Source organism: Oculina patagonica, chromosome 7, assembly GCF_052425735.1.
Source record: "Oculina patagonica isolate OP01 chromosome 7, crgOcupat, whole genome shotgun sequence".
NCBI lineage: Eukaryota > Metazoa > Cnidaria > Anthozoa > Scleractinia > Oculinidae > Oculina > Oculina patagonica.
The window spans coordinates 9,845,620-9,856,340 of NC_135764.1; the positions used below are offsets into that span (position 1 = coordinate 9,845,620).

A 10,721-nucleotide genomic window follows, 5' to 3' on the forward strand; every position below is an offset into this window, starting at 1 on the left:
GGAAAGTGAGTTAAAAGTGTGAAAAAAAAAGATACGTGACCTACGACCGCAGTTGTTCAGCTCATTGGATATGCAGATTTCAGCCGTCGCGATTGTTATTTCACTTTTCATCTACGTCTCCGCTGCCTTTGAAGTTGTTCCTTAATGAATATTTTCCAGCAACCACACGCTCTTCGAAAGATGTGTCAGAAAAGGCTTCTATATTCAATAATTAAGTGCGACTTACTCGATACTGATCGAATTTCTGGGTTTACTTCCTTGGCTGTCCATCTCACCGAAACTTCGGATTCTCCGATCACTGTCGAAAACTTCCGAAAGCACTAACCCGAGTTATCACGGAAAGTGACCCCTCAATCGGAAAAAACTGCATCACAACAATGTGTAGACTTTAAAGTCCACACAAAAACACATGGGTTTATCTTCAGTCAAACAGTAGTAGCCATCAAATATTACTAAATATTGCTACCATAAGAGAAGTTTGGTTAAGTTTATACTAATTTTGTTTACGTATATATATATAATATATCGTAAGAAGTATTCATGTCAGGTAGAGAGCTTTTTCATATTTGACCGACCCTCGGAAACCGATCAACCAAAAGCACAAGATTAACTGATAAGCTAATAGGACTGGTTGTTAAAATAACATAATAAATGCACACTGATATAAAAGCTACTTATGTTACTATTTTATTATTCCACAAAACGAAGAATTGAAGATGGGCTATTGATAGGAGTAGATAAGAATCAAACTAAATTTCTCATGATAAGGGGAACATATTGATCCTGTATTTACAGTATCAATGGTTATATTTAGAAGGTCGAGGAAAACAACTGCATTAGATACAAACGTAGAGTACTTGTGTCGATAAACTTAGGTTATTTGGTCAATAACGTTAGCGTAGCCTTGCAGTATCGCTAATCATTTGGCATATGGTTAACCTGATTATGTTTTGTTTTTGATGTAAAGATCAGATCTTTGCAAGTGTATTGAAACCTTAATTTTGGGAATTGTTAAAATTTGTGAAACCCAAAATTGGTTAAAAATGGAAACTCGCGTTTTCTAGCCTCGTTAATTTTCTCATTTCGAGATATAACGGTGAAGACATAGATGTTTATATTTTTCCTCGGAACAATTCCTGGTGCCTGGCCTCTTCTTCCCCGAATTTTTCATAAACAATGCTCTTAAATGGACCATTACAGTGGTTTTTCGTTGACTCAAGCACTTTCGCCAATTCGTGTTCTTTTAAGTCTGTCAAGTTTGACACACTTTTTGGAAGGTCCCATTTTCTGGAAATAAATCATGCCGTTTAAAATGTATAAAAATAACAGAGTAACATATACAGTTCTATAGAAACAAATTTCACGTAAGAAGGTTACGAAAACTATAAAGAAATGCCTATTACATTCTTAGAAAATAGTTTAGTGAGCTCACTGAGAAAATAATTCTCGGCACAGATCGATAAGAAAAATATGCTAGTCTGCACTCAGAAAGCCTGTAATTGTCGTCAGGGACACAGTGACAGACCCTGGGAAGCGAGCCAACTTTTGCCCATGTAAATCTTTCGCTCTTTTTGACTCGCCTACAAGAGGCAATTTAGGACATACAGAGCTAGCGCGACACAAGGAGGGTCAATTCTTGGCCCTGTTGACAGGGACAGCCCTTTTCATGTGAACGCTACTTAAAAGATGGCTTGGGACAGAGTCTAACCCTCCTCCTATCAGGGACATCTTTTTTTCGCATAAGCAGGCTCCGAGTATTGATTCTCACAAAATTGGTTATGGTATTAATCGGATTGAATGAGAAAGAGGCGCCAGATTCCTTAGCCTATAGCAAAAAGTTGTTATGGAAACCAATGAGAACACGAATTACATGCGACGCTAAAAAAATCGCTCTTGATCCCTTTATGTAACTGAACACCATCTAAGCGCTATATATCGCAAGAAAAAGGAAAGCAAAGCAAACCCTAGAAAAGGAAACTTTTATTGCCAATATTCTTTGTTGTTATCGTTGTTGTTGTTGTTACTCATAAATGAGACTGGTATATAAATTTAACGTTTATTTTTTATTCTTTATGAAAATGCTAAGACAAGCTTTTTAATTTGCTTTCTTTTATATTTTTCATGAGTTTTAATCTTATTTCTTAGTTTTATTTGTAGAGCATCTTATTAGTGGCTTCTTTTTTTCATCCTTGGGATATCCTTGTCAACCTGACGAGATGAAAAAAAAAAACATATAAATACATGTAAAAAAAAGCCACACTAGTAGTCTTTGCGTAAGTCTTTCAAAGTATCCCAACACGTGTTTGCACTATCACAACCCTGTTTACCTGGCGAGACAGCCAATATAGGCAATAACAAAAACATGAATTATTATAAGCTGATCTTGTTAACCCTCTGGCCAAACTTTCTCGTAAAATAGACACATGGTTGACATAGCAAATTTTCCTCAAAGAAAGATCAAACAGCTACTAACAATTTCAGCTTTATAGAGTAAATCATCATCATCATAATAGCAAAAAAAGTCAAAATCAACAACATGAAATATAAATGCCATGCAAAGAAACCGATACGTTTTGAAGTTAAATTAACTTTTTAGCAATACTGAGGCAGCAGCCTTTAATAAGCCGGCATTTCTGGTGACGTAACTAACGAACGATAACGGTAAGGAATGTCTGTTGCAGTCAGACCGTAAAAGAAAACATACATATTGGCAAAATTTAAACAATGAGAGGTAGTTGCTTTTATTATCAACCACGTTTGAAAGAAAAAAATGTATGAAATCACATTTGGAGCTCTATCAGTCTTTAAAATAATCTCAAGATATGCGCAAATTCGGCGACTTATTTCAAACGCACCCCGTTATTCATGGAGGAAAGGGCGGGATGGGAAATAATTTATTCAAGTGAAAATACGGACGACTTACAAATTTGGCGCCACTGCGCTATACGTTTAGGTAGTTTATTTAGTCTAAGTTTGTATCGTGTTCTGGGAGCTTTGGTGTGAATATTCATTGAGAAAAGAAATCAGTAAAGACTTTCAACAGTAAAGAAATGGTTCGAAATGAAACATATCTGTTACAAAACCAAAAAAAAATCATGTTTTCTTTTCTCGTTACCTTGATTTGAAATGCTGCAGTTCCAAAGTTTCAACCACGGCTTCGGCGTCTACGTCGGAAGAATCTTCGAAATCGTCGTCCACGACGGGATCTACGGCGGCGAATGAGTCGACGAGCTCCGCGGAATATAAGGAAGGGCAGTATTGGATCAGAAGACTTCTCGACCAATTCTTTGTCCAATGGATCAGACAAAGAGTTTTCATCCTCGTCATCTGCATCTTCATCGTTATCGTTTTCGTCTTCATCGAAATCCCCATCACCATCATCCAACTTAGGGTTGCTGAACAAGAAACGAAAAAAAGTGAGAAAAAAAAGAAAAATGTTTTACACGATGTCTTTAAGAATTGGCGCTCACTACATCAAAAAATCACTTGCACAGTTCGACATAATCATAACTAATTATAACACACACCAAAAACGCGGGTACAGTGGTAAATATAAATGATCAACTAACATATGAGAAAAATGTAGTATGGCAATGCTTCTATGTCTCTGTCCTTTAAACATTACATTTGAAATGCAAAAGGAAAGCTAAACTTGCTTTAAATTAGGATTGCTGTAGTCAAACCCCGAAATTCCTTCTTTTTAATTTGGACATTTTAAGTGTTTTCATATCAAGCCTCGCCTAGAAAGAGAATAAACTGACCATATCTAAAAAAGCAAAACAGGTTACCCTTTTTAAATAAAATGTCTTTTTCTCTTCCTCTCTCGACCTTCGTTTTTCTTCACGTACAATCACACTTATCTCTTACCTCTGAGATATGTCGTTTCCAACTTGTTTCAGTTCACCTTCATACGCCTCGGCTTCATCGTCAGTGAATGGCAATGCCAAGCCTATAGCAAGCACAAAGCCAACAAGAGCTACAAGAATCAATCCTTTCATCGTGGAGACGTCTTGCTTCGAACTAACAAATGAAACTGAATGTCCCATTTTTATATCTTTGGGTAAAACAGCACTCGGATATGCCCTGCTGCCAGCGTGCCGAAAAAAGAAAAGATATTGACAAATCACGTCAATATTACTCACTTGAAAACTAAGTTTAGTTACAATTATATACATACGTTTTTATTTTACTGACTATTTTATGTTTTTAATCGGCGAGATGCCCAAATATGATAAAGCTCTCATGTAGCCGCTGAGTATAGAAATAACTACATGTTATTAAATATAACTATATATTGAAGTTTAAAAGACCACCTCTGAAGTTAAGGCGTGGTCTTAACTTCGATCTTCCGTAAACCTTCAAAACGTTTCCCTGACGTCACTTGAAACGCCCAACCTTTCTCAACTACTTCACTATGTTGATTAACTTAGTTAATATCGTTGGTATGGATATGCTTTTCAAATAAAGCAAATCCATATTTTTATATCGTTTATCAAAAAATTTAAGCGCTTTCGGAGGTATTCGCCTTCAACAGAATATTTTAATCTTGAAAAAAGTTAATGTATGTTCGAATTCAATTTTGAACCCTCAACTGCTTCATTGAAGGAAATTTCAAAAAAAAAAGGTTTGATTTGGTTTTAGAAATCCCCACCACAATGTTTTGATTTTTCATTTTTTTTTTTTAATTAAACATGGTAAATATTTTTCTGTTACATGGCAACATTAAATATCCTTTTGAAAACAATCATATATCCGAGTACTTATAAGTGAACCCTTGTAAAAAGTAACCGGAAATGTTTGGATGTTTTGAAATAGAAAAATATTTATATATTTCTCACTATCTTGCCATGTTCGTGTCAATGAATTACTTCCAACTACGTAATCACAAGTAAAACGTCAAATCGCGGCTTCCGCTGCCTGTTCCTTGGCCAGAAAGTTCAATACTTCAATCAGGACCGAAGTTTCACAAAAAGCGAGGAACAGTGTTGTAAGAACGACTGGGTTTAAAAACTTACCTTAACTTAATTATTCGGGCAATATTACAATTCATAATCCATCAAATATTATCGCTCACGCGCGATTGTTTAGTAAGCGTCACTTGACACAATAGGCCCCAACTAAAACTAAAATTGGGAAATATTCGAGGGAAAGTGCCCAAGCGATATTTTCCGTTTATCAACTTTGTGATTTATGCTTGCACGCTCAGTGTTCAACCAGAGAAAATCGTTAAATTAAACATATGTTCAATAGAACTAAACTTTTTGAACAGACCAACAATGCTTTGAACGCCAACAGAATTATTTTAACGATTAAAAGTTTTGAGGGAAAAATTTCCCAATATAAGCGACCTATAAATATTTGAAGGATAATGAAAACAATAGTCGCAATTTGGCTTTAAAAATATGCACGGATATTTGTACTTGGACATTATCTGTTCCTCGAGGCTTCGCTCTCGGAAAACTGTTCACTTCTCAAAACAGATAATGTCCGCGGACTAATATATATCTAAACCTCCATTTTTGAGTTAAATGGAGGCTTTTTTATAAATATATTTTCCTGCGTCGTTTCGTGTTTAGTTTTAGTTTTAGAACTCTCTAACGAACGCAGTTTTCAAGATGTGGTATTCTGCTCGAATTTTGCATAAAGTTGGTAAAAGGTCCTGTTTCCTTTAGCCCTTTGATTGCCTCTTAAACCAGAACCCGTATTCATGAATTCATCCTCAGTCATAAAATACTTATTCGTACTTCGGGACGTATTATGTCTGAGCTTTAATTGTAAGACATGTTTGTTGAGAAACTTCTTAGTAAGCAAGCAGGTCCGTTCTGTGAATACTTAAAGGTATTCTGCTTGTTTACTAAGAAATTTTTCTACTCTCATTATATTTTCATGCAAACTACAATCCCAGCGATAAGCTCTTTCCAAATGCTTTTAAAGCAGTTTTCAATTACGGTTAGGAGATCATAATGATTGTCTAGTTAGCTTGGTCACATTTTGATAAAAAGTACAATAGTTCTTTTGCTGATTTAGGGTGATATACTTTCCCGTAAAAGTTAGTTATAAAAACGACGTCCACGAGTATTTACATCTTAAAATTAAATGTACAGCCAAAGGAATTGGAAAAAAAAATATTCAATGCACATGTTGATAATGTGCCAGAAAATCACAAGCTAAGATAAGATATACTAGAATTCAAAGTCGACTTTATGGAAAGTTGTTACCTTTTTAACCCATTTTGAACAAGAAAATACATTTAACGCAGCTTTCAATTATGGTTAGAAGACCATATAGCTACAAAGCATACATATTTTGGTCATTTAGGGGTAATATATTTTCCCGTAGAAGAAAAACATATTCAACAAAGTATTACTAGAGGTAGTCTATCAGGTTTCATTTCTATTTGCTCCTGGTGAACATTGGATAAAGAAAGTCTGTATTGTCCTTTCTGCCATTGACTTCAGCATATTTACCAGTAATTTACATTTTGAAGTGTAAAAGCAAAAAGAGTACAGATAAAGACTCAATATATATGCTGACAATGTGCCAGAAAATCACAAGCTAAGTTACTCTATACATGAAAGCCTTCCCTTTTTAACCCATTTTTAATGAGAAAATACAATTATCTCATTTAATCACTGATATTGAAGATATAATTTCTAAAAGCAATACACGACCCTTGAAATAACACATTTGCCAATAGTTATACAGTTTACCCAACGTCACTGTATACTAACTTATTTTCGTGTTATTGGTATATATTGTTTTTCAAATCAAATTCACCAGAATTAATATCAGGTTGAAAATAAGCTGTGAGTGGATTTGAATGGTCGCATATCATCTAGAGGATACATCATTCCTTTACTAGAAAAATACTTCTGTTCTATATCACTTTAAGGATTGTTTTCTAACATTATTACCAAGAGTTACAGTGCAGCATGCGGAACATTGAAATCACGATTTGTAACAAACAGAACCGAAACACCGTATATGAACAACATGGGAGCAAGTAAATGTTACGGATATAAAGTTTTAAGTCCCTAAACGGCAACGCCTGGACCTCGAATAAACGCCGGGACCTCGATCAAACGCCCCCGGCGTTTATTTAAAAATTAGCAGCTTTGATCCGGCGTTTAATCAAGGCCGGCGTTTAATCGAGAAAATAAGGTAAACATAAATCTATTTAAAATTAGTTTATTTAAAAATAAATCGAGAAAAAGCACGAAGTGAAAGAAGTAAACACAGCTATCAGAAGGATGGCAGGACATTTTTTGTGTAATTATTTGGCGTGTAAACATCTTGGCTTTTTTAAGGGCAACAATGAGTTTCTGGCTGGTTAAATCAAAATAATACGTACATTCTAAAACGTCTCTCTGTATAAAATAATGAAGCTGGTATCTTTCGACGTTTACTTGAAAAACTGAGTTATTTACATTCAACCATTGTTTGTATGTCCACTTTCAATAAAATACCTAAAATTTATAATGTCACATTACACTATTCTCCCGCTATCCTTTAGTGAAAGAACCCTAGAAATGAAAAAAACGTATATATATTTTTTTTTCTTTTACCTACTGTTATCCCATCGTAGCAAATTGTAAAATATAAGATTAGTTAATGATTGCGAAAAGCTTCAACAATGCTCATTCAGTAAATGGAAAGTTATTTGATATTCTCTTCTTCCCTTGTGCAGTACCGCATTCACAATCATTCTCTATCACCTCGACTACCAGCAGCTTACAGCTTCCCTTCAATTCTCAAAAATCTCTTTATAACCGACATTTTGATTTTCCTAAGGATCGAAATTTTAATCAGAATACAGTGCCTTTCTCTTTTCAAACATGACACGGTGGTAAGTCAACCATTTGTCGTTTTTTAATATTGAAATTCCAAACTTTCCTTCACGAAGGTAAATTAGTGATATTGTGCACACGATGTGTTACGCTCGCTTGGCTGAACCCAGGAGACAACGCCTGTGTTAGGAGCTTTTTTATTCCTTCGATGCTGATCATATAATATAATGCTACAAAAAAAAAAAATGAAAGCTGGAATTTGAAAAAAAAAACATTTTTCTTAAATTATCACTTGTCTTCTGTCTCAACGGGGACCCAAAACAAAAGAAAAAAGAAGTTCTCTAAGTTTTGTCAAGTTTATAGTTATTTTGTTAATCAAAATAATAAATCTTAATCTATTTGTAAATAGAATTTATTCTTAGAAGAAATACACCCATCAGGAAGAATTAAGACTTTTTATATAAGACCACCCTCGGAAGCAAACCTCTCAAACCATATGCCCTTTAACACAACATTAGGCGATAAGCTAATGCGACTAATTGTTAAAATATAAGTGCTTAATGTGTTACTATTTTATTATTCCACAATATTAAGGGGAAAGTATTGATCAAATATTTTAAAAGTGGTAATTCCAGTGCCAGTGGTTATATTTGGAAGGTCGAGAAAAACAAGTGTATCAAATAGAAACATAGAGTACTTGTGTAGACAAACTTAGGTTATTTGGCGAATAACATTAAAGTAGCATTGCAATATTTGTTAATCATTTGGCATCTTGTCAACATGGTGCACCCGATTACCTCTCATCCAAAGGTATAAAATGCACCATTTGGAGTTGCTCACAGGCCAGAGACGAAGAAGACTTCACGATGAACAAACTGTTCCTGTTAGCATTGGTTGGCTTTGTGCTGGCTATAGGCTTGGCACTTCCTTTTAGTGAAGATGGAGATGGCACAAGTAACAATGACTTTAAATCAGAAGATGAAAAAAGGTATGCTAAAAATAAGCTTAAACGTTCTCTTAAATTTCTATGAAAGACAACGATGTGGCGTGCTTTAACAGTTGCTTTACATTGTTCCAATCACACGAGCAAAATTGTTGCTGAATTGTTTTTTTTGGAATACGTCAAACAACGCTTGTGCATTCGCAGTTAGTTTGTGTTAAATACTTACACATGTTATTGTCATTTTTTTTCGCAGAAACTTGAACTGGGATGCTGCAGATAATGATGTAGGTGAAGATGAACATGACTTTGAGGAAAACAAAGACAACAAGGAAGATTACGAAGATGATGATGATGACGATGATAATGGCGAAGACGACGAAGATGACGACAATTCTTTATCAAATCCAATAGAGAAGTCATCAGATCGCCAAATTGTACGGCGCTTATTTCGAGTCCGTCGCTTCTTCCGCGGCACTCGTAGATTCTTCCGCCGCTTCCGTGGCTAAAGAAACAACACCTGCCAGTTCTAGCTATGCACGCCCCAAGTTTTGAGCTTTCATGTTTTCACTTTAGTTAGGACACTTTTTACTGATAATCTTAAGTCACAGTTTCAACTTCACTTCAGAAATGAGGCGTAAAGATAACAAGATAACAAAAAAAAAATGGTAAATGAATACAATAAAAAATCTTCATAGCTAGTCCTTGAAAGATTAAGCCGACTATGGTTCTCTGGGCCTTAAGTGAAGAACGCCTGAAAAAAAAAACATAATGATTAGCGTGTATTATCTTTAACAACTTGCAAACAACTAATTTTGCGTAGAATTTCGTGTTGATGTTCTGTTATAGTAACGTACGTTATAAAACGCCATGCAAACTGTTTTTTGTTGTTGTTGTGGTTTTTTGTTGTTGTTGTTGTTGTTCTGTTCTCTTATTTTGCATTTTTTCAAAGACTAGGTAGTCAAGTTATTATTGTTTTACCAATAAAATCTAAGAAAGAAGGCCTTTTTTGTCCTGCATTTGGTTGTAATTTTATAATTAATTTATGTTTGAAACAATGCCTGAAGTAAGTAATATTTTTGCCGGAGTCAGTAATATAGTTGCTAAATAAATGTATTATTTTCCTTAATTCATTTGTCCCTTAAAGAAATGTACACAGAAAAAGGAAAGAAATTAAATTAATATATTCTAAAAGTAGACATCTTCATTGTTTAATCTATACTTTTTTTTTTCTCTACAGATGTACCCTCCATGAACAAAACTGGAAAAGCCAAGCTCTGTCAATTAACAATACTAGAAAAATTTGATAAAGTAAAGTTTGGAAGCTATGGTAGATAAAAGCGTAAAACTGTACTGATCTTTGTTTTATATAAAAAATTAAACGTAGATTTTGTGATAATTATTTTTAATTACAAATAGTTATTTTTTTTATATAAGGTTTTTTTTTTCATACAAAGTTCTAACACTTTGTAAAATATAAAAAACGATTCTTCGGGTGCAAGCAATAGTTGCGGTTCCACTAGGCCTTTTGCTCTCGGGAAAGTACGACTTTATCTAAATGCGAGAGGGGATTGTGTTTTGTGTGTAACCTCAGGACCTACATTGAAACTTCTCATGGGAAATCGCTACGGATACGTTAAAGATAACAAAATAATTGCCCACGACATTCCCAGAACAAAGGGTGTATCTAACAACAAGAGCGGTTCCACAAATCGGGTTGAAGTAAATGCCAAATAAAGGAAACGGAAGAACATGTTGCTGGGCACATTTTTGCAATTTGGCATTGAACTCGCACCCCATGGCCATTCACATTCTAGTGTTTACACGCAAAAGTAGGCAGAAACTCTCGGAAGTTTCTTTCCACCAGTGATCGACTGCTCTGTTGTTTAAAAATCTCAGGGACAAATTCTGGGGAAGAGAGAAGAGGGAATGCCCATGCGGCTAGTAACTTGCAGACGACGATTTCTATAATACTAAAACAGCTCCTGGAGTGA

The 10,721-nt window shown here is 34.8% G+C and overlaps 2 protein-coding genes across 2 annotated transcripts; one reads left to right on the forward strand and one right to left on the reverse strand.

Annotated features, from left to right (window-relative positions):
- Nucleotides 1-2,044: 2,044 nt before the first annotated feature.
- On the reverse strand, nt 2,045-4,008 carry LOC144660749 (uncharacterized). The gene is made up of 3 exons (XM_078521488.1): nt 3,868-4,008; nt 3,116-3,395; nt 2,045-2,208 (listed from the first exon to the last, which is right to left on the reverse strand). Exons 1-2 carry the CDS (start codon nt 3,996-3,998, stop codon nt 3,146-3,148), a joined length of 381 nt encoding a protein of 126 aa, XP_078377614.1. The 5' UTR covers nt 3,999-4,008; the 3' UTR covers nt 2,045-2,208; nt 3,116-3,145.
- A 4,527-nt stretch (nt 4,009-8,535) lies between these two features.
- Nucleotides 8,536-9,236, forward strand: LOC144659200 (uncharacterized). Its single transcript, XM_078519635.1, has 2 exons — nt 8,536-8,775; nt 8,984-9,236. Exons 1-2 carry the CDS (start codon nt 8,654-8,656, stop codon nt 9,234-9,236), a joined length of 375 nt encoding a protein of 124 aa, XP_078375761.1. The 5' UTR covers nt 8,536-8,653.
- Nucleotides 9,237-10,721: the final 1,485 nt, after the last annotated feature.